We start from the raw sequence: 25,486 nt of genomic DNA, 5'->3' as shown, positions 1-25,486 counted from the left end.
CATTTTTTGAAGAGAAAGGCAGCCTGTTTTTAGATTTTAAAACTTGATTTACAACTACAAACCACTTTTTGGAAGGTTGTAGAACAATTTTGGGGGATGGGAAATGGCATTTTTAACACTAACAGTGTACTGAAAATAACAAATACTAATACATCTACTTGATCCAGGTGGACTGTCTGACCTATATTAAAGCAGATCTAGAAATATTTGTTAGAGACCGGGTGTGGTGGCTCACGCCTGTAATCCCAGCACTTTGGGAGGCCAAAGTGGGTGGATCACGAGGTCAGGAGCTCGAGACCAGCCTGACCAACATGGTGAAATCCCATCTCTAACTAAAAATACAAAAAATTAGCTGGGCGGGGTGGCACGCGCCTGTAACCCCAGCTACTCAGGAGGCCAAGGCAGAGGCAGGAGAATTGCTTGAACCTGGTAGGTGGAGGTTGCAGTGAGCTGAGATCACACCACTGCAATCCAACCTTGGCAACAGAGTGAGACTCCATCTCAAAAGAAAAAAAGAAATACCTGTTAGAAGCGGATACATTTATTTTGTCTTGACTGGTAATATCAAGGGAACGCTGTTATTTTTAACAATCATGATATTCTTGTTTAAAGGTCTTGTAACATTTAGGGTAAAGAAAATCCATGAACTCCATCAAATGTAATACATCTTGAAATTAGTGCACAGTAGATACATTTTTTAATTTTTAAAAAATTTTTAGTTTTTTTTGTGGATACATATTAGGTGTATATATTTGTGGGGTACATGAGATGTTTTGATACAGCCATGCAATGCATAATAATCATAACATGTAAAATGGGGTATCCATCCCCTCAAGCCTTTATCCTTTGTGTTATAAACAATCAAATTATATTTTAATTGTTTTTAAATGTACTATTAAATTATTATTGACTTTAGCCACCCTGTTGTGCTATCAAATACTAGGTCTTATTCATTCTTTCTAGCTATTTTTTGTACCCATTAACCATCCCCACCTCCCTTCAGCCATCCCAAATTATAGGCTAAAAAGAGAGCTATTTAATGATATGGTAAGTGATGACTTGATTGATACAGAAGAACAAGGATCAATAAAATGTTCCAAAATCCTGTGGCAGTGGAGGAGTGCATAGCATAAGGGTGATAGGCATCAAAAGTAAAATTGTTATTTCACTGTTTAATTCAATCATTCCTTCCTGTTGAAAATGTACCTTCAGATGTCCCTTTGAGAAGGATTTCTGCTTCATAAAGATGGACTGTAGCAAATTGGGCATGAAGCAGTGGTATATAATCATTCTGTTTATGGACTTTTCATGCTCCTTGCCACCTAACAGAGGCAGGGCTGGCTCGACTTCTGGTATTGCATCTGCCTATGTGACTGCCAACAAAGGATGTCCCCTTCTGAGTCAATAATTCCTCTGTGGAATGGTAGCATTCTCCCCACTCATTTCATTCATTCCAGGAGCTAGCTTCAGTCCCATTTTATACATAGGATTGAACTATGTAATGGCCTCAAAGGCATATATTTGTGCACTGGGGGATGCAACATGTTTTTCAATACTAATATATCTCTCTCAACACAGATAAATGGAAATATATTCGGTGTTCATGGATTGGAAGAATTGATATTGTTAATTATTAAAATCATATGGTTCTGTGCAAACACCGTCCACAGCATGTATAGATTTCAGGCATTTTTCTCTCTCTCTTCTTTGAAGTCCACTTCAAGTTCTACCACACTTCAGTATCTAATGAACTTTGTGTAAACAAGAATTTCTCTTTCTTTACATTCTGTGGAAACATGTGTAGATATTATACTAGGGACAAGACATCAATCATTATCTTTTTAATGCTTATTTCAAGAACCTAAGGAATATATGAAGCATGACTTTTGTGTTTCCTGAAGAATCCTTTGAAAAGCTTAATGCCCTTATTAAAGTTTTTCCCTCTGACAAACACCTGTTGGACTGTGGCTTCCTACCTCATGACTAAAGAGATACTGACACCTGTATTTAAACTTGGTCTACAGTTGCCCTCACTTTATCCATTGATTGATCAGAGTATTTGAAGACAATTAGGTCCATACGCTCAGGATCTGATGCCAGAGATATATACTTCAAATATGATGTTGATGTTTTATATTAAAAACGGAAGACTATGATTTCCTACACACACACACACACACACACACACACCCCTTTTTTTTTTTAAGACAAGGTCTCATTCTGTCACCCAGGCTGGAGTGCAGTGGCACAATCTTGGCTCACTGCAGCCTGGATCTCCCGGACTCAAGCAATCCTCCACTTCAGCCTCCTGAGTACCTGGGACCACAGGTGTGCACCACCATGCCCAGCTAATTTTTGTATTTTTTGTAGAGATGGTTGCCATGTTGCCCAGCCCCCTCCTTTTTTTAAATTAAGATCATTCCAGTTCCACAGGAAGGATAACTCTGATATGCTCCCACCCACCTGCCTGGTCCCATCTTTTGTCACCTTTCTGCCACTGTCCCAGTGAACACAACTGATTTCCTCCTGGTAGAGTCCAGGGACCTAGCTTTGCTGGAGCACCTCCAGGTCTACACCCTGGCTCTCTCCCACTTCACACTTCTTGTCCTCTAAAAGATAGTTTTTAAAACTTTTAACAAACAAGGTTTCCTTTCCAGTCCAACATATGTCAACAATTTTTAGAGTATATGAATTTCTAAAGTTATGAATTGGGAACTGGCTGATGCATTTTGAAAATAGTGTTGGGGGCCAGACATGGTGTCTCATGCCTGTAATCCCAGGACTTTGGGAGGGAGGCCTAGACAGGAGGATTGCTTGAGCCTAGGAGTTCAAGACCAGCTGTGGCAACATGGCAAGACCCAGTCTCTACAAAAACAAAAAAATTAGGTGGGCGTGGTAGTGCACACCTGCAGTCCCAGCTACTTGTGGGGGGAGGCTGGGGTGGGAGGATCACTTGAGCCCATAAGCTGAAGGCTTCAGTGAACTGTGATGGTCCCACAGCACTCCAGCCACGGTGACAGAATCAGACCCTGTCTCAAAAATAATAATAATAATAATAATGTTGGGATGATGTAGAAAACAGGACAATTGAAATTGCAGATTTGAGCAGCAGCTTTTGCATCAAGAAACTTATTCTTCCATCAAGACTGCCCTTTCTTCCCATCTAACTACTCTACTCTCCATTAACATCTTGACTGTTTTTATTTCTTGTCTTTGTTTTGTTTATGGTCAACATTTGGTTCTATTTCCAACTTTGGATCATTTTCTCACTCCCTCTGTCTGGGTGTCAAGAGGAGAAGCTGGTTCTCCCTCGTGCTTGTTCCACACATGGCAGTTCTGAGTTACAGAGTTCTATTCTACGATGGGAAGAAAATAGTGCTCTCTGTGTCTTATTATAATAGAATAATGCTCTCCATATCTTATAAAATGATGGAAACTTACATGGCATGTATTAAAGTATCATATAAACTGTATAGACCCATATAAAATAAAGATTGTGATGTAGCTATAACAGAAGAAAAAGCAAAAAAAAAAAGGAATATTTTCAAGATATGGAGATCCCACCATGGTTATTTTTATGAGAAAAACTTTATATGAAAGAAAAACTTCTACAATTGTAGCGAGAAAATGTTCTATGTCTTCAGTGGAGTGATGGTTACGTGACTGTATACATGTGTTAAAACTCACTAAACTGTGCACTTAAAAAGAATGAATTTTACTTTATGTAAATTATACTTTAATAAACAACAACAATTTATGGGGAGTACTATATAAAATAGAAAGGTATGTGTCTCTGTGTATGTCTTCACTATTGCTTCTGTTGTAAATGAAATACCATAAATGAAATTTTTGTATGTACTCTGTATGAAAATGCAGTCACAACTGACATAAATTTCAGAAGATATAAAAATTAATAAAACCCAAAAAATAATTATATAGAACTAAATTGTGCTTAAAGGCATGACAGTTGTAGTCATTAAATAGTTTCTCTAGGTTTATTTTGTTTCTTCCTTTATGTTTCTCTATTTGCATTTCTTTGTGCCTAACTTTTGGCACAGCAAGCATTATTTCAAAATCTCTCTACTTCCTTTTTTTTCAGTGATCAAACTATAATGACTATATTGTGATAAGCCTGTCTCTTTCTACCTTCCAGCATAACTAGGAACATTATTAGATTTAGTAATACATAATTTAAATTCTAAAGTTTACCATTGTTTTGTCTTTTTATGGTTATGGGTGATTATGTCATGACCAATTGTTATTTTCATAATCTAGAGATTTCTTTAAAACATGACTATTTCTGTTGGTTGTACATGTGTAGGATAGGAAAACTGCCATTTACATCCATTGTGCACATGATTTGCCCTCATCTCCCCAAACAGACCAAAACAAAAAACCCCAAGAAATGGATTTGTCTTATCTTTGTAGTTTATATACCATGATATAATGTAATTTTCAAATTCATAGCGTAACTTACTTGTTTCCATAAGCAAAGATGTATGTAAACTGTGTATCAGTGCTTCTAGTAATCTTGCTATTGTCTTGGTACTGGAATTTTAGACCAATATAATTTGCCAGGAATCCTTTGTATGCTAAACATAACTACATAAAAATATGAAAAACATTGGTAACAATATATTACCATTACATTGTTTCATAACAATTCAAATAAATTCAAAGTCAATAAATATTTATTGAGCATTTTCTACATAAAATGTACCAGAACACAGAGAAATAAATGATTAATTTCAGCCAGTTATGTGCAGAAGAATTGCGAAAGATTTTACAGACAAAGTGACGTTGAGGTGACCTTACAATTAATTATAATTCTCTATTTCTTTTTAGGTATAGTTTCCTTTAAAACTGGAAACAATTCACTCTCTGTAGAGATGAGTTATGTACTAACTCTAAGCTACTCAGTAAATTTAAAAGTCCAATGCACATAGAAAAGAAGAGAGGTAAACATTCAGGCAGATTAAATGGGACGTAAATATCATTGAACATTTAGAGAGAGAGATGAATGTCACTGTAAAATAGTAATTAAATACCAATTTTAATAGTCCCCAAGTCCTTAAGCATGCCAAATATATTAAGAACTTTGAATTTTAGGATAGGTGCCACAATTTGAGAATTTTAAAATAAGAGAAAGGGTGAATCTGTGATTAACAGCGTTAAATACCCTCACTAAAACTGCCATCTCCTCTGCTCCTAATTTTGTTTCACTTCTCCCTGACTGGATACCCAAGATCATCCTATGATGGCTAGCCATTTTTCTTTCTTCATAATTAATGAAGAAAAATGAAGAAGCTTATACATTTTTAATTATTTTAGTATTTAAACTTGTGTGCAAATATTTTTTTTCTGAAATTAAAAGAGAAATATAATACATGATATATGGTGCTATATACATATATATATATAGAATATATATATTATTTTGAGAATCCTCAGAAGAGGAAACCACAAGCACCCAGAATGTACACTTTAGTGCCTGTTACAATATGACATACTATTTATATGGCAAATATTTTTCCTTGTCTTAAAATTTCATGAAATTTTATTACCAAGGTATTTTCCAGATTCAATTAGCATATCATTTTGTTGAGCTTACCTGATTATAAGGGAACAATAAAATATCTCCATATGGTCGTCTGTTTGGTTTAACATCTGCTGAGTCAAAAAGAACAGCTGGGTTTTTCAGGGAATAACGACCACAGTAAGCATCGGTTTCAGCTGTCTTCTGCCCTCTGTTAATATGTTCCTACCGGAACAATAATATTTCAAATGAAAACATGATTTATTGTTCTGGTTTTCCCCCAACGTATGCACCCAAACCACTCAAGGTTCAACCCAGATCCCATTGTTTCCCTGATTACTTTAACTTTAGATGTTTTCTTCCTTGTCTGAAATCTAAAGCTCTCATTCGGATCCATAATTATATAATCCTTTATACCAGTATTTGACTAGTTCCCAAGTTTGATTTTTTCCTTACTTTATGAGCTCTTTACGGGTATTTATTCATTCTCTCCATGAGTGTTTATGCAGTGTTTACTGTGTGTCAGGTTTCTGCTTGTTTGCGTGTTTGCTGTTTAATCTTCAGGATTCAAGTGGTGAAGAACCCTATCCCCCTGTAGATAGAGGTCACCCGTCTAAGACAAAGAAGCCAATGATTATCGTACTAAGGCTCAAGGGAGGCATCTAACTCACATAAAAGCATCAAGAAAGATGACTCAGGGGAAGTGACAAATGAGTTAAGTCTTTAAAGATAAATAGCAGTTGTTGGAATGGAAAAGAGGTGTCTAAGGCACTGTGCAAATGGTAAAAAGAAAGTAGGGGCTTCAGAGAGAGTCCAAAATGTGTGCAAAAAAGCAGAGGTGTGAGAGAGCATGGTGCTGGGAATGCAAACTGTAAGGTTAGGTACAGCATGGAAATGCATGTGAGGGTGGTGATGAGAAATGAAGTAGGAAAGGAGTAGGAGGTAAATTACATGTACCATCCTCATGGCTGCTAGTACTACGTTCAAAATAGAACATAAATTCACATATGCTTATTAAATGAAGTTGAAAAGTTCATCTATTAAATGGAAAGATTTTTTTCTCACTAATCTGCTCATGAAAAGTATCATGAGAGATATTTTTAAGGATTTTTATTCATATCCAGGGTATTAATCTGAATTAAATAACTAGAGTATACATTTTTTATTCTTACAGTTTTTCACTTGGAAATAGCAAATAGCTGGCTTCCTGAAGTCTTGAAAATGAGAATTAGAAAGCACATATTCAATTTTCTTCCTTTATATTAAAGAAAATATCTCATTAAGAAATAAATAATGACTGGGCCGTGTACTAATTAACCAGAGTGTTATGTCGAGAAGCAATTATATAAAACTACATAATACATAAAAACATATAATGCCCCACCATAAATTATAATCTCTGAAGTCAATGAGGAGAAAGGATATACTGTGCATCCAAGCTAAGAAAACAAAAACCAAGGCCGGGTGTGGTGGCTCACGTCTGTAATCCCAGCACTTTGGGAGGTCAAGACGTGCGGATCACAAGGTCAAGAGATCGAGACCATCCTGGCCAACATTGTGAAACCCCGTCTCTACTAAAAATACAAAAATTAGCCGGGCATGGTGGCGCGAGCCTGTAGTCCAAGCTACTCAGGAGACTGAGGCAGGAAAATTGCTTGAACTTGGGAGGTAGAGGTTGCAGTGAGCCGAGATCGTGCCACTGCACTCCAACCTGGAGACAGAGTGAGACTCCGTCTCAAAAAAAAAAAAAAAAAAAAAAAGAAAAGAAAAGAAAAAAGAAAATACCAACAAAATGACATGATTTTGGATCTGTGTCCCCACCAAATCGCATGTTGAATTGTAATCCCCAAAGTTTGAGGTAGGGCCTGTTGGTAGGTGATTTGATCACGGGGGTGGATTTCTCATGAATGGCTTAGCACCATCCCATCAGTGCTGTTCTCATGAGAGTGAGTGAGTTTTCACAAGGTCTGGTTGTTTAAAAGTGTGTGGCACCGCCCCACTCTCTTCTCTTGCTCTTCACCAAGCCAAGTGACATGCCTGTTCCCCCTTTGCCTTCACCATGATTGAGAGTTTCCCAAGGCCTTCCAAGATGTCGAGCAGATGCCAGCATCATGCTTCCTGTACAGCCTACAGAACTGTGAGCCAATTAAACCTCTTTTCTTTCTAAATTACCCAGTCTTAGGTATTTCTTTATAGCAACACAACAATGGCCTATACACAAAATAAACAAAAACACTGCAAATCTTACCTTTGATCAGCTTTCCTACTTTCTAGCAAGAAAATTCATGAGTAGTAAAAATTTTTTAACAAACGAATCATAGAAGGCAGTACCAATATCACCTACCAACAGCCCTTACAATATATGTATAACAAAGTCATTTTTGCAATTTGACTGTGAATAACAAAGTTGTTAATGCTACTTCAGAAGAGAAATTATAAAATTTCAAACCATTATATAAATTCTTATTAGGTCAGCTTCACAGTTCATTAAATATTTCATACCAGATTAAAATCAGTTTCATAGTCTCTGAAGTATTTCACAACAAATCCTTCTTCAAAATTTGCAATTTGTGGTGGACACTTAGTGCTAACCATTTCTTCCACTGCTCCCTGAAACTAAATTAACAATATAAACATTAGTAACTTCTTTTCATGAAAAGTTAGAACACTCGTTATCCTACTACTGATTCTACTAATTAGTTTTAATAGGACATTTTCATAATTCCCATATTTTAGTCATGATTATGAGTTAATTTTCTAAATAATTTTAAGTTAGTGTGATAATTTTAATGTCTAATGAGTTTTCAAGACTTTTATTCTAGAATAACAATAGTTACATACAATTGGCTAATAACAGCATACTTAGTTATAAGGCAGACATATTTGTTTAGTACCTTTTTAAAGAGAGCAATGAAGCAAACCTAAATTAATTAGTACCCAATTAGATAGATTCCAAATAAATACTTTTTCCATATAACTCAAAATTAACTGGAAAAAAAAAAACCATACACGCCAATGGATTCTGGCCAACATGGTGAAACCCTGTCTCTTTTAAAAATATAAAAATTAGCTGGGCATGTGGCACGCGCCTGTAGTCCCAGCTACTCAGGAGGCTGAGGCAGGAGAATCGCTTGAACCCAGGAGGTGGAGGGTTGCAGTGAGTGGAGATCACACCACTGCATTCCAGCCTGGTGACAGAGTGAGACTCCGTCTTGAAAAAAAAAAAGATTACATGCATATACTGTAAGCTTGTATTTATAATTATTCAAAAAATAATAAATTATTGCAGATTATGCAGAAATTAGTACATATTCACAAGTCTCATAAAATTTCCATATCATTTTCTCCAGCAAAGCACAGAAATAATTGTCGCTTAGAATTAAGGGCTTGAGACAATGTATACTCTTTAATCCGCAAACAGATATTAACTTAAATTCATTGTCCAGATAGTTGTCAAAATGTTGTAACTCACAAGCATTCTTTCTTTATGAATGGCTGCCCCCTATGGAGATACATTAGGCCCTGTTGGCACAGACCTAAGAACTTCCCTTTCCTTCTCTTGTCTTTGGAATATTTCCTCCCTTCTCTCCTCACTACGGGTAGGCTCCAACCTATCACGCCAAATGGAAGAATGTATTACTCCTCCTTAAAGTGTTCTTTATGAAAGGTTGACATTTAAATGGTGTTCTGTTTAAACGTCTCTCCTCTTTGAAAGGATGCTCCACTAGTGGAATCTCATTGATCTTTTTGACCCTTTTTGTTGGGTAAAGTCTTAAAATTTGCTGAGTTAGGATTTGGGTACCATATTTCTTAAGGTCTCTGCTGAAGCCTTAAAATTTCTCTCTGATGTATAAAAATACATCAATAAAATAATAGGATATTTAAACTAACCAATACTTTATAGCTAAGCTTTTATTGCACTACATCTCTCAAGGAATTTCTGATTTTACAGGATAACAAATTGGATGTTGAGTGAAGAACAACTCCAGTGTGCATAGAAGGACTCAAAGCTTCTACACATAGGCAGGGCAAGGCTTTGGAACCGTTGAGATATGCCTTGTCTGGAAAAAGAGGTGGCTGCACTAGGTTGACTCTTAGTCTCCTTTCAGATAAAAGTATCACAGTATATAAATTGTGGTGAGTTGATCAGGTGATAAATAATTTGCAGTGATTTTTTTTGAAGTAACGTCTCTTTCCCATCTGTCTACAAATGGCCCATGAATGATGTGAGAGGGTGCAGGGAAAATGCATGGTAGAAACATTCCTACACCGTACTTCAGCCTCTGATGACCATAGAGTGAGTGGCTTAGAAGCGATCCCATCCCAATTCAGTGTGAATGTCTCCAAGTTGGGTTTTCCTTTGGTTTGTTCTGTAATATCCAGTGTGACATTATTCCCTTCAACTACTTCATAACCAAGCAGATCAAAGTCTCCTGAAATTAAGTGACAAACAGAATTTGTAGACGTTAACTAATAAAATGCCTATATATAAAACTATATATTTTATATATATTTAATAGACACTCAAATGTAGCCAAATTGGTTTCATTTGGTGCTCCATTATTAGAAAAGAAGGAAGAATGGGGGCGATGTAGATCCTTAAAATTTGAGCAGATTTATCCATAGCATAAATAGCAAAACAGACAAAGTGCTATATATTTAAGGTGCTGTTTCTATAGCTTAAAAGGAAGTATTGTAAGATAAACAGACAGATGTATTAGGACCATGAATAAAGATCAATGAGTAGTAGGATATTCCAAAAATTCTTTTAGTTTTGTGCTAGTACCATTATTTTAGTGCAAATGCTCAGCTGGAATATTGCTATTTTCTTTAGACATGAATAGGGCACAAAGCTGAATTCCAGGAAACAATCTCTGATCTGTGAGGTTTGTTCATACCACGCCACTTAGTATGATAATCATTGGCTTTGCCACTTTGAGAGGAATAAGGCCTGTCCTCAAATGTCTCTCTTCTTTGAAAGGATGCTCTACCAGTGGAATCTCATTGATCTTTTTGACCCTTTTTGTTGGGTAAAGTCTTAAAATTTGCCCAGTTAGGATTTGGGCACCATATTTCTTAAGGTTTCTGCTGAAGCCTTAAAATTTCTCTCTGATGTATAAAAATACATCAAAAAGGATATCCATATGTTTGTTCATAAGTATTTTGACAATCTAACTTTTGTACACTTTTTAAAACTTAAATTCACGTAAAATCAAATTCTTTATCCTCCACTCAACAATCAAATAAACAATTTCATAAAGTGAGACATAAATATTGAAGTAACATTTTACTTACATATTGAAAAACAATGATTGCCCAAAGAAAAGTAAACACACACACATTCAGGGACCTACTTTCTGAGCTAAATATACCAAATAGCCAAATTAGTTGCGAAGTCTGACTTGAAGGCAGAATGTCTATGTCAATATTTCCAAAAGTGTTTTGTGTAAAACATTAATAGGAGGTTAATAGCTATTACTTGAAAAAAGATAGAGATATAAAATACGTTTGCATTAAACACAGGTAAATTGATTTTTTTCTTTTTCCTTTTTTTTTTAATACTGCAGGACTCCTCAGGGATTTTAATATTCCAATGAGCTCTGCCAATCTTCAAGGAAGACCCATGGTATACAGTGTCTCCCATGTGAATTTGACCACAAAATCCTTTCAGTAGGCAAGATTTGACCAGATGAGTGTCTCCTGGACAATAGTGATTTGCCTAAATTTTATTTTCAGAATGAATATTTTCACTAGTTTTTACTAATTTATAAAGTAGGCTATTATATGGAAAATGCATTTGTAGTATGTATAGTGCATTTCTCATGCATTAGAGTTGTACATTCCTTGAAATACAACTAAAATTTAAATTACCGTAGAAAAAACCATTTAATTTCTGCTTCTCCTAAGATTAACCAAGTCTTTTTCTCTGTCATCTTATGGAACTTTTAGAGTGGCACAGGATATACATTTGTTTCCTACAGAAGTACAAAATTAAATACATGCTTACCTCTAGTTGATATGAATGTTACCATGTAGACATAGCTCTGGGGAATTTGTGTTCTTATTACTTGAACTGTGTCTGGTTTTATAGACCAGAGGTCATTCAAGGCTGATTGCAGTATGAATTCAGAAGCATCAGCAGGTAGGAAGACTTTGATTGGATTAAAACAAACAAACAAACAGAAAAGTTGAAATCTTTCTGAGCTACTGCAGCCAACACTGATGTCTTGTATTTACATTTTTAAAGCACCTATACTCTGTACCATGTAAGTTATCACTTAGAGAAATTGTATTTTGAAACTGATTCAAGTTCAGTAATATTGACTATTTAATTTGTGATCTCTTTGAGGACAGGGCTGATATTTTATTGTTTTAATATTCCCACAGTAATAATCATTGGATTTGGCAAAGAATAAGCAATCATCAATATTTACTGGTTAAAACAATTAACAGTAGTAGCAAAAGTTGTATTTTAGGATTTATTGTAAAATATAGAAATGCAATGTTGTTTATTGGCTGATAAATTGGTGTTCCATAGGCCTATCATTTAATTTAAAAAATTGAAAGACATGTTTACTTCTGTGCAATGATGAATTTAATTCCTTTTAAATTTTTTATTTTTATTGTAAGTTCTGGGGTACATGTGCAGGATGTGCATGTTTGTTACATAGGTAAACGTATGTCATGGTGGTTTGCTGCACCTATCAACCCATCATCACCTAGGTATTAAGCCCAGTATTCGTTAGCTATTTTTCCTAACCTAATGCCCTCCCCGTGCCGACCCCACCCCCCAACAGGCCCCAGTGTGTGTTGTTCCCCTCCCTGTGTCCATGTGTTCTCATTGTTCAGCTCCCACTTATAAGTGAGAACATGCAGTGTTTGGTTTTCTGTTCCTGAGTTAGTTTGTTGAGGAAGTGGCTTTAAGCTCCATCCATGTCCCTGAAAAGGACATGATCTCATCCCTTTTTATGGCTGCATAGTATTCTATGGTGTACCACATTTTCTTTATCCAGTCTATCATTGACGGGCATTTGGGTTGACTATTCACAATTCCTACTTTCTTAACTTACATCTATGAGTAGCAAATATATAAATTCCATGTGCATTTAGATATATATTTATCATTATTATTAGAAAATGATGGTATATGCCACAAAGTTATTTGTATGGATGTCATTTTCTATCCCAGTCTGAAGGCTTTTTTCCATAATATATTTTTCTGCTTCTTTGTCTAGCATATCATCAAAACTATATTTTCCAGACAGTGTAATTTGACTACAGCAAATACTGTATGACTACATCTATACATGAACAGAAACAGTATCTCCCTTATTATTTATAACTTACCAGTTTTTTCCATATTATAGATTAATCTATATTGGTAAAGTGAACATGAATTAGCTTCCACACATGGGCTGGTTACCTTGATCTTCTGAACCTCATTAATTGCATTAGTTGTTTCCCAGTTTTCCAATGTTATAACCTATTTTCCAATTAAAAAACATTTTTAATATATGAAAAATATATATATCTTAAAAGCATCATAATTCAGCTATTCAATGCCACTTTATTGCTCTATTTTACTACAAATGACAAGTAACAGCCTTTTTGGCTTATCGTACAAATACTCAAAGTCATAATTTAATAATTGTCCATGACTGCTTTCACCTAAAACAGTATCTTACCCTAGTAAAATTAATAATCAAATTGAGATCCTGCCTTCGAACATTTACTTTCTGTAAGTGGAACTGCAATCATAGCAAACCTGTACTTCCTGGATGATTGTCGACTGGGATTTGATAACTTGTTCTTCATTCACTGCATCTCCTGTTTGTTGTTCAGTATAAACATTTTGATACTGGTACAGTCCAACATCAACAAATGCACTTAATCTATACTCCTGCAGCAAGATTTCAATATAGTATCTGGAAAATAGAGTAACTAATGAATATAACTTTTTTCCAGAACACTTGCCATGAAATTATTTTAATGAATAAAATATCAACATTATCTTAAAAGCCTGCCTGTTAAATGACTTATATTGTAGTATCTCATATTTTAAATATTCAAATGTTAAAATTTTCATAGCATTTTGCCAAAATAAAATGAATTCTGTAAGATATCTGCATTAGTAGAAAGTTGTTCTCATTCATAACCAATTCATTCAGCTTAGTCAATAAATATTTATAGAAGACAATACTATTTCTTATACTCAACATCCTGAAAAATAACCCTGTCCCTGGTATATAACACAGACAACATGCAGAGGTTAAATATTTTAATGTGTTCAAGAAAATGGCAGGCTTAGACATAGCATATATTTTATATCTGAGTAGTTATATTTGTCAGGAGTAGAAGTTCCTACTTTCACGTTCCTTAAATTTGGCTCCATTTATAACTTGGGGAATAAAACATTGCCTCAGGAAACTTTTACCTGTCAGATTTACTATGATCCTCCAATTAGCTGGATGGGATTTTCACTTTATATTTTGAATTCCTGATTCTTGATGTCTCCTCCCCTCATCCTACTGTGTACCCAAGGTAATGCCTTCACTGAGCAGCTGTTAACAAGAGAGTGCAAAACTACTACTTCTCCTCTAAATCTCTAGCAATGTCACCATTGCTCACATCTTTGGAGAGGACAGCTGGGAGATTCCCTAAATTGTCTCACATCACTCAACATATATACTTATATAGGAAGAATAAGTATCCACAGTTCATGAAAGAGTCTGAATGAGGGAAATTTATCATGTTTCATATGTGTAGAATGATAGGGTTCTGGATCATTGCCCAATGGAACTGATATTTGGGGATTATATCAGGCTCTTGACTTCCATAAGAACCTGCTCATCAGCTCTTCTGACTTGAGATGACCAACACTAATTAAAGAGCAGAATTCAAAGAAGAACCATTAAAATTTTGCATCCTTACTTGTGGCTTAAAACTATTAATTGGGTACTTTCTTTGTGCTAGACAATAAACTAAGCACTTTGCAGACATTATTATATTTAATCTTCACAAAATTCTCATAAAATAGATATTATTCCTTTATCCATATGAATAACAAATGCTAAGGGAATTTTAAGGATTCAAAACTTTTAAAACTAGTAACTGAGGGAGAATTCCAAACAAAATAAGGTGACCAAAAAGATATGCACTAGATGAAACTATATTTTTAATATTTGAGTAAAATGATTTAGCAATATGAGCTACCTTTGGAAACGCTTGAAGAGCCACTTTACAATAAACCAGCTAGAGTGGCCTCAATTTCAGATTTCATAGCCATCATTGTAAGCACAGTATGTAAATTCCAAGCTGGTTTTGCAGGAGCACAGATACCAGGCAGCAGATGTATTAGGAGTTGCTTTCATTCAAACTCTGTGCTCCTGCCAAGCTGGTAGACTGAACTCATTTTCCAAAACCAAGCCAAAGTCTGAAAATGTACTGACACTTAATTGCAGTAGGGATTAATCAAGAACTCCATTTATCTTGACCTGGCCCAGTAGTTTTCATGGTTATAGAAGAAAATGTTTAATGTCTAAAGAAGTGAAAGCAGAAGAAAGAGGATAAAAAAGGAATGAAACTCTTTCCCCATGTCAGTATTACTAATACCTCAGCAAGAACATTGAGTGTGAGAACATTAATTTGCTCCCAGGTTCCATTGATCCCAACCCTCCTTGTCCAATTCCATAAGATCCTCATGATGCTGCCTCTGAGCATAACTTCTTCAATATCTGAAAGGGTGATGTGGTAAACTTAAAAGAAAAAATCACTCCTCCCATCAAGAAGGGAAGTCTATTTCTTCATCCTTGAGTCTAGGCTTGGCCACTTGCTTTGGGCAATGGGATATTAGCAAATATGACACAGACAGAGTATTGCAGAGTGTGTGTGCATTAGGACTCCCCTCTTTACTGCACCTATCAACCCATCATCACCTAGGTATTAAGCCCAGTATGCATTAGCTATCCACAATGTGACAAACCGGGGCTAGTCTCCTGGACGATGAGAGACCATGTGCAATGGGATGCCCCAAATATCTAAGACTCAATCATGCCTGCTGAGGCTCTAGACATGTGAGTGAGGCATTCTAGGTTACCAGTCCCCAAATAAACCAGCCAGGACTAAAATAACAGCTCAGCCAACTATAAAATTGTGCAAAATAATTCACACTTGTTTGATGTTGCTACAGTCTGAGGTGCTTTGTTACATAGTAAAGTCTAGCAGATGCAAATGCATCTTTTGATGTTCTTCATGTAACTCCATTCCACCACCTTCTCCATTTTCAATGTATCATGTCTTTTATCTTCCTGTTTCCTAGGAATTCTGAATGGCTTTTTGAATGGGATTATCTGGTATTTGGATGATAATCCCACTCATTGGCCCCTTGGACTTGACCTTTCAACACTAAATGAATGCTCTTTCAGTTCTGGCAGTGTATTTTAATATTCTTAAATTTCCAGTACCTGGCCCAGGGCCTGGAATAAACCAGTTAATAACAAATACATATTAAAAGTGGCAACAATCTATGTGGCTTAGTCATTTTTCCCTAGCAATACTGAAGAGCTCAGCTGCAGGAACAGAGAAATTAAATGGGTGGATTGACTGAAAGTTCCAAGTAAAGAACTAAGAACAGGATCAAGTACATTTCACAAAAGTATAATTTTGCAACAGGGTTAATCTAGACTTCAAATTTCCCTGGTTAGTTGAATGCCAGTATTCTTGAAAATCAAGAAACACATTTGAATAAAATTATAGAGAATGACCAATTATAAATTAAACCAATAAACTAATATCACTTCCACCAATAAAAATAAATTGAAAATATTTTAAAATATAAACTTAAAGCTTATAAATACCACACAGTAATTTAATGACAGGAAAAAACCTTACTCTTTTCCTTTCTGCAGATGAATATCATCTGATCTTTGTGTTGGACTGGAAAAATAACTGTTGGCATTAGCAGAATGATATGCAATCCTCACCTAATCCGAGAGAGACCGAGACAGAGAAAAGGGAGAATTTATTAATAGACCTTTTCAACATTTATTTATTTATAACTTATTATTTCAGTTTTAGAAATTTCATAAGTAGAAAAATGTAAAACTACTTTATATTTTTCTTTTAAGATCTGTTATCTACTATGCTATACATTTTTTTAAATTATCAAAGTTCACTTCATTCCTTCTACTGTTCACTAACATCAACACTACTGTACCAAGTATACTATGCAGATCATAGCTTTTCCATAATTAGAACTGCAGTGGAAACTAAGAAGATACTTACCAGGAAAAAGGTAGTTATTGACAAATAAAATATTCTTTTGCTCTGTGGAGAACTTTGAGAGATTTAATCCAAATTAGAATGCCAAAGATTGCTAAATGGTTCTGCACACTAGAGTGAGAGGACTTTGGGCTTCCCATTAGGAATGATTATACCACCTTTGGAGTACACATGCTTTGGAGTACAAACTATGATAAAAATTAGAATTCATAAATTACAGATAGCAATTTAAACTTACACAACCAGTTTGGGAAGCAATCTTGCCACATAAGTTGAGTCATAAAATGTTACTTTGATTTGATCTGTTAGTTTCATATTTGTGAAACTGTCCTAACAAAGTAACCCCAAATACAGAAAAGTCTAATGATCATAGATGTTCAATAGAGTATTATTTGTGGTCATAAAACACCAGAAGTAAATAAAAACTAATCAGTAGGGAGATGGTTATTTAAGCTTGGTAAACCCAAGTAATAACACTACTTAGTCATTAAAAATAGTGATTACATAAATTATTTAATAAAATTAGTATTTAATACTAATATGTGAAAAACTACATATGAAATTAAATGTATAATTCTATTTATAAAAAAATAGAGAGATGAATTTTATCTCATGACCAAGTTAATGTAGAATAATGAAATATTTTCAGGTACGGGAAATTTTCTTGTAGGCTATAGGTTTTCTATCATCTTATATCTTGTATCATATCCAGGATAATAGCCAAGAGCCAAACCACATGACATCATTTCTCATACATTTTAAAAATGTTCATTCATTTTGATTTAGAGTAAGATACATATAAATATCACCATAATGTTTTTACAATATCAAATAGTATTCTGAGGCTTCCCTACCTTATCTTCTGGAAGTCCAGTCTGGCTAAAATAAATAGCATAACGGTCATCACCTTTGATGTAGAATCTATAAACATCAGAATCTGGAGCTGCCAAAAATCCACTAAAGCGTGCAACAAATGTGTCTTGTTCCATAAGCCAAATATAGGAAGCTGAATCTACCCAACTGGCACCCATGTACCCAGGCGTTTTTTCATTGTATTCCAGTATCTCTTCCAAACGTACTGGACGGCTATTATTCCACACCTCAAGCTTCAGGCCTCTCCCTCCTAAGTGTAATGAAATAAAATAAGACTTTCATCAGGATCATAATGCAATGTCTCAATGGCTTTCTATTTGGGTGTTGGTTATAGATTCTGTATATCAAGTCATATTTTTAGTATGTGTGCAGACAAAACAATTACACATTCCCCTACACGTATCTGCAGCCAGAGGGCAGTCTGTAATTTGTTCATTATTACTTCACTTATTTGAGCCTCAGTTTCCACATATGTAAAATGGGAGTAATAATAATATTTGCATAGGTGCTATAGGGATTATGTATAATACACATGTAAAACAGCTGGCATTTAAAAAGTGCTTTATGTAAGATAATATATAGTAATTATTACTTATGATATAACTGATGTTGCGAAACTTCAAGATTCATGCCATTTTATTACAAAACCTTTGCCTTGACTATTCTAACAAAAGGAAATTAATGGCTTACAAAGCCATTAATCAGAAAAGAGAAATTGTTGGCTTTCAGATTTCTCTCAATGTTTGTTTTACTTTTTAAAAAAAACATTACTTCTACTCTAGGATTTCTTCTCCTTCTTGGACAGAATCAAAAACAGGATACTCTCAATAAACTGTACCTATACTTGCCAGAATAAACCCTGTGATTAAATTTTTTCCTAATCAGAAAGGAGCCATCTCTCTTTTTTATTTTCCTTCAACTGCAACAACAATTAGGCTTATTTATTCCTTTAGTAGCCTTAAGCTTTTCTGTATGTGGAAAATAATGGCTACCCTTCTTCAGCTGAATTTGGTTGAAGACAAGCTTTGAGCACTTCAAACTTTCACAGAAGCAGTGTCTAGTGATATACACAATTTTCTTTAAAGTCATCAATTATAAATTATCAAAATTATTTTCTTAAACTGTTCATTTTTTTCTAATATTCAAACCAAACAAATTTAAGAGGTTCATAAATGATTCATTTGGCTTCAAATGTGAAACAATGACACGATTATAAACAACTTTCACTGTGCGAACAAGATATGAGATACACACCACACCCAGACACATGTACAGCATTTCAATGATATTAGTGTAGATAGGAAAGCAATTTCACTGAGCCACAAGGTGTAAGTCTGAAAAGAATTTAGAGTAACATTTCTCTCATCTCCTGTTTTCACTCCCACATTATTCTAGACAAGCGAATATTTAACTTCCCCTATTTATCTTTTTTTATCAGAAAAAGGCATTTAAAAAATTTCTATGTAGACTATACCAAGTTTTAGTTATCATAATTTAATTAGAAATAAAAGCATAATTAAACTCTGTCAGTAGAGATGTGCTATTTTCAGTAGGGTGTCTTGATAATTTAGGCTGGGTTTTTCTCCATAGATATAGCTTTGTGGCAGCTATTTTAATAGAAATATTTTCTAATCCAGAAAATGTAAATTTTAAAACTTGGAGGAAATTTCTTACAATTCTTACTACAAATTCTAAATTCTAAAAATTTAAATAATATTTTTTACTAATATATTCTTTTTATGTAAATATAGAAATGGCCATTGTCCCTTATGGTAACTTACCTGGATATACAGTTTTGAGAATAGGAGGTTTGGGGGGTGTCTTGCAACATATACTATTTTCTGTGACATTCAAAATATCACAAGGTTCACCTATAGAGAAGCAAGATACAAAACCGTTACTACTGAAACTTCAGAATGCAAATCACATCAGTGTATCTTTAAGCACTTTTGCAATTAAAACAAAGTTCCATAAACAAGAGGCAAAATTAGGGCTCTTTATTTCCTTTACATATTCTCTATTAAAGCTTTTCACATAATAATTGTCATACTTCCACAAAGCAACATTTTTTTTCTGGTGGAAAATCACAAGACTGAGATAGAAAATTTCATAATTTCTGAGATAAAAATTTGATAATACTATGTCTTTGCACAAAATGTTACTTCTGAATTCAAAGTAAAAACTTATATTTTGTTCCTTGGAGATAAGTTGCTGAATAAACCATGTCACTCAGAATTTGCAAAGGTAGATGACCCTAGACCTCTTCAGTAGAAAAAAGTGCTGGCTTAGTCCAAGTTCTTCAAATGAAAAAAAAAGGGGGATAATAATTGTTAAATGGCATTTTCACAGACAGACTGAAACCAAAACAGGAAAAAAGGCTAAAAGATAGCTATTGTAACTTTTACATAAGCACAGTTAGACTTAGGAGAAGAGTCTATGTTTTAAACCTCCATGTGTTCCTCACAATGCCTCACATATGGTCAGCCCTCAGAAAGTATTCACTGAAATGGCAATTGCAGCCCATGAAATGTGAGGACAAGGGAAATGGAGAGAGATATTTTTGCCAAGTTTTGTTTGATAGCCTGGAAAATTTAAATTTTGACAATACTTTTCACTATTTTATTGTTTGTGTGTTTTTTGAGTCAGGGTCTTGCTCTGTCACCCAGGCTGGAGTGCAGTGGCATGATCATAGCTCACCGTAGCCTCCACCTCCTGGGTTCAAGCAATCCTCCCATCTCAGCCTCTCAAGTAGCTGGAACTATGGGCATGTGCCACTATGCCAGCTAATTTTTTTTCTTTTTTTCTTTCTTTTTTTGTAGAGACAGATCTCCCTGCATTGCCTAGTCAGGTATCAAACTCCTGGGCTCAAGTAATCTTCCTGCCTCAGCCTCCCAAACTGCTGGGATTACAGGCATGAGCCACTGCACCCAGCCCGTTTCACTACTTTGAGTGTTTTATGGATGCAAGAAATTTGAACCAGAAAACAGCAAATAGGAACAGTATATTAAACCAATCACCCATTTTATTGGAAGCAAAGGAAAGACACATAAACATCATGTTTTCAAGAGATTATTGAGGATTCAAAATCTTGAATCTGGTTGCCATATTAATGGTAGTGAAAGATGATAGAAAACTAATATGTTCTCTTTTCATATCAACTGTATGATAGTCGTATGCAAAATAAACATAAGATCAGATTATAAAACATAGTATATAAATTAAAAGTACATTATGGCCCTGGTTTTAATGTTTAAAACATAAAATCTGGTCAGATTAATACATTATACAAATTTTAAATATTTATGGCCCAGGTTTTAATATGTATGCCAATGACCAGCAAGGATTCATGCAGACACGAAAGAAGACTGTATAAATATTACATGAGGTTGCTTAATATCCATTTCTCTTTTTTCTGAAATCACATTTTGGCTGGCTTGTGGGCAGAATCTGTAAAAGGTAGAAAGTACTTGAGCAAGAGGACTGTGGAAATGCATATGCCTTGTTGCATGGGCAGGCATCCTGTCCCCTGCCTAGCAATAGACGTGATGTCATTATGGCTGAATGGGAAGATTCCCACAATCACATTCACCTCTTTTGAGTTGCATAGCTCCCTACCTCTGAACAGATCTGGACAGGACACAGAAAAGTGAAGCATAACCACAGAACCAAGCCCTACATGCATTTGTAAACAGATAACTCATTGAAATTACTGCTCTTTCCAAGGCCAATATCTTCAGTGATTACTGATGTCCAGATGAGGCACAGTATATGAGAAGAGTATGAGGAGAATAACCAAAATATTACTTTAAATTTCCTCACAATTAGCTAACTCGCTGAGAAATAACAACCATTCAAAAAAGGCATTTAAGAGCTTCTAAATTAAGGGTAGGTGTGTCCTTAAACTGTGGCGAGGAATTCATGGATGGCAGCTACAATGCTGCTACACAAAGCCTGTTGGTGCCAACCCTAGAGCTCAGGTCCTATTCACATGAGGTTTCAGGGAGTGACCCTTGCTGGAAAATTGCAATGGAAAGAGCATCAAACCCCAGAACCAAATGACTGTGTGAAAATACTCAGCTTCCAATTGAAGGCATGAGTTGAGAAAAGACTATTATTATTATTACAAATTATTAAAGAGCAGGCAGAATTTGTGGTAATAAGGTAATATATCAAAAACCATGAGAAATACCTCCAACTAGAACTCTGACGGGGAAATCTGTCTGATCAAAGAAACGCCCACTTATTGTCAGCGTGGTGCCACCTCGAATGCTTCCTTGTGAAGGGAAAATCATGGTGACCTCTGGGGGAAAAGCGCATTAAATAAAATATCATAAATATTACACATAAACCCAAATGCCTGATTTTTTAAAAATTCCAAATTACCTAGCCATAGTGCCTAACACAGGTAGTAGATTACCAACTGCATGAATTAGGTGTTTCATTACTTTCTCTGATGCAATCCTGCAAAAAGGACAATAGACATGGCATTGACAGAGACTTACATTCCATGAGGACCAGGCTTTAGTGGTGACTGGTATTAAAGCAACATTGGTAATGCGAGCATTAAAGAAGTAAGGAAAACCTGAGTTGAGCAGGAAGGCAGGTAGAACCACCTCTTCTTCCATATGCTCTTGAAGAATGAATCTTTCCTATGTTTATGGACCAACCTCTTATAATTTTCTTTTAGAGTAACACATTTAACTATGATTGAACTTCTTGTGGCTTTGTATATATAAGTTGTAGGTATATTGTAAAATAGCCCAATAAATGACATATGGCAGATTCTTACTAAAATTTATCCTTATTAACTCTATCAAATATCTATGTATTCTTACATATGAATTTCACACTAAATAAACTTCTAGGAAAAGCCAAGATATATCACATTTGATTGATTCCAAGACCCACCTTTTTTAACATCTTTGAAATCTAAACGATCTTTCCATTATTCCTGACCGGGAATGACGTACAATTTTTTCAGGATGATTTGTGTTTGTTCTGATATTCTCCAAGGGATACTATCAACCTGAAACCTCTTTAAATTAAATTATGATTGTCTTGAGGATTCTTTTGAACCACACTGAGAGCATAAATCTCAGACAGCTTAAATGGTCTCCAAGTTACCAAAGTCAGACTTTACATTTTTTGACTTTACAATGATTCAAAAATAATGAATTTGGTAGAAACCATATAGTACTTAGAATTTTGATCTTTTCCCAGGCTAGTGATATGCGGTAAATACTCTCTCCCAATGCTGAGCAGCACAGCCAGCTGCAGCCCCCAGTCAGTCACGCAATGATGAGGGTAAACAACCTGTATTCTACAGAGCACTGTGTTGTCAGATGATTTAGCCAAATTGTAGGCCAATGTGAGTGTTCTCAGCACGTTTAAGGAAAGCTAAGCTAAGCTAATACACATTCAGTGGGTTAAATGCATTTTCAATGTAACAATATTTTCAACTTATGATGGGGTCACCCCATCATAAATTGAGAGGCATCTATACTGGTTTTGGTTAAGATTGACAGTGGAGATTTTTTCCCTCCCTCTACCAATAGCCAAAGTTGAAACATGCAAATTTCCCTGCTGTCTGTGTTAGTGTAATGAGTTTATTTTTCAATCAATCTTAAACTAAGAATATTGTCTGCTGTGGGGGAGGTCATGCTTAATGTTATAGCTTCCTGTTAGACTCCCCATCTTAGGGATTTTTCCTTTCCTAGCAGTACATCAAATAATATAATACACCTTACACTCATTGTCTTTGGTTTGATTAAATCAATTATACACTGCCTTCCCACCACCCCCGCAACAGAGTGAAAGAAAAGTCACATACCTGCATATGTTTGAAACATTGCAATTTTATTGAGAGAAGAAACAAAATATGCCATTTTCTGTGGAAAACTCCTGTTAAAAAAAGATTAAATTTTCTGCTTTAAATGATCTTTAATTTAGGAACATTTTTTTAACTTCAGTGATAGAAATTATGTCATAATCTGCAAAACAGCACGATGGAACTTTTGGGAGAAGATAAGAATGTTCTTTATTTTGATTTGGTTGTTGGTGACATATGTGTATACATTTGTTACTGAATTGCAAACTGTATCTCAATAAAGTTGATTTCTTTTTTTTTTTTTTTTTTTTTGACAGAGTCTCGCTCTGTTGCCAGGCTGGAGTGCAGTGGTACAATCCTGGCTCACTGCAACCTTTGCCTCCCGGGTTCGAGGGATTCTCTGGCCTCAGCCTCCTGAGTAGCTGGGACTACAGGCACATGCCACCATGCCCAGCTAATTTTTTTGTATTTTTAGTAGAGACAGGGTTTCACTATGTTGGCCAGGATGGTCTCGATCCCTTAACCTCGTGATCCATCCTCGGCCTCCCAAAGTGCTGGGATTACAGGCGTGAGCCACCGCGCCCGGCCCTACAGTTGATTTTAAGAAATTATATTGACATAAAAAAGCATACAAAAGGATTACCCTTTACAAAGGCTGGGATCTTCTGCTGACCGCCCCAGTCTGTCTTCTTTTAGAACCTACTTTTTGTTCTAAGAGGTGGGATCATGCTAAGAACTTTCAATTGATTATGCCGTTTGATCTTTACATCAACCACATGAGGTAGATGAATTTCAGAGAATTAACTTAAGATCGCACAGTGAGTAAGTGGCAGACACAGAACCGGACCCAGGCAGTTTGAGTCCAGAGCTGTGGCTCCTCACGTGTGTATTACACAGTACTACTCCTCTGCCCACTAATCTGTGTGACACTGCAAATGGATGACAGCAAATTAGCAACAATTGACTGGGTTAAAACTGTCCTTAATAAACACAGTGCCCATTATTCATACATATACACTTATACTTCTATAAACCTGAAGAATTAAGAAGGAAAATAATTCTGGAAATTAAATGCTGTTACTTTAATTACCTTCAAGACGTTCTCCATTAGAAAAGTTAAGAAATTCAAATATTAAGACTCAAATCTCATTCATCATAATTACACTGAATTAGAATCTAAAAGAATAATGTAAATCTTGTCACCGAGACCAACAATTAATGCTCCTGTAAATCTAACCCAGGCATTACCATGTTCATTTGCAAGACTAAAGAGTCTCTGGAAATATTTTATGCTAGATTAGTTACTTAAGAAGTTCATACTAGATTTCATATTTTTATGTCAGAAGCCTTTTGGCTGATTTCCCAAAGATCTGAAACGATGCTAGCTCCAGCGATACTGTGTCTGGTCAGATCCTGCATCTCAAAAATTAACTCTGCTTCTTAAGTTAGTGGGGAAATTGCCTCCTGAAATAAAATTTGAATGTAATTTATTTTGGATGACACTGAGGTTATTTTCACTAATTCATTGATAATGACTAGGCATTTCTCAATTAAGGCAGCTTCGTCTGAACCTTATCAGTTGGGAACAGCTGTTGTTTGAACTTGGGGTAATAGAGGAGAGAAGGTTGGCTATTAAAAGAAATACAGAATAGATGCCACAGAAAGGCCTTTAATTGGTTCGTTTGATATTCAACAATGCTCGCGAAATTTGTGAAATATGAATTTTATAAGTTAATGAATGATTTAATACATTAAAGTATTTTTTGAATGTAAGATTCAAAATGTAAGATTTTTAATCTTTTTAGGTAATCTTAATGTAAGATTACCTAAATGTAATCTTAAAACTAGGCTTTTAAATCATAAATGTCATATTTCTGTTATCTTAAATTCATAAGAATATTTTATACAGAAACACAAATTTCCTCAATTCTAAGACATTTGTACAAAGAGATAGCTGTTGGCTTTAAAAA

At 35.2% G+C, this 25,486-nt stretch overlaps 1 protein-coding gene across 1 annotated transcript in view; it reads right to left on the bottom strand.

The window, feature by feature from the left end:
• The window catches only part of PKHD1L1 (PKHD1 like 1), a 165,337-nt gene that overhangs the window by 108,788 nt on the left and 31,063 nt on the right, over positions 1–25,486 (bottom strand). The window contains exons 10-21 of the mRNA XM_063606533.1: positions 23,520–23,590; positions 21,879–21,989; positions 19,471–19,560; positions 17,671–17,939; positions 16,427–16,518; positions 13,302–13,461; positions 12,884–13,019; positions 11,544–11,687; positions 9,812–9,969; positions 8,039–8,152; positions 5,612–5,761; positions 4,478–4,602 (exon numbers count right to left, since the gene is read on the bottom strand). Of these exons, the coding sequence (XP_063462603.1) occupies positions 4,478–4,602; positions 5,612–5,761; positions 8,039–8,152; positions 9,812–9,969; positions 11,544–11,687; positions 12,884–13,019; positions 13,302–13,461; positions 16,427–16,518; positions 17,671–17,939; positions 19,471–19,560; positions 21,879–21,989; positions 23,520–23,590 (1,620 nt within the window). The remainder of the gene's footprint in view (positions 1–4,477; positions 4,603–5,611; positions 5,762–8,038; positions 8,153–9,811; positions 9,970–11,543; positions 11,688–12,883; positions 13,020–13,301; positions 13,462–16,426; positions 16,519–17,670; positions 17,940–19,470; positions 19,561–21,878; positions 21,990–23,519; positions 23,591–25,486) is intronic.

This window comes from Pan paniscus, chromosome 7, assembly GCF_029289425.2.
Source record: "Pan paniscus chromosome 7, NHGRI_mPanPan1-v2.0_pri, whole genome shotgun sequence".
Classification (NCBI taxonomy): Eukaryota; Metazoa; Chordata; class Mammalia; order Primates; family Hominidae; genus Pan; species Pan paniscus.
This window is presented reverse-complemented; position numbering and strand designations above follow the sequence as displayed.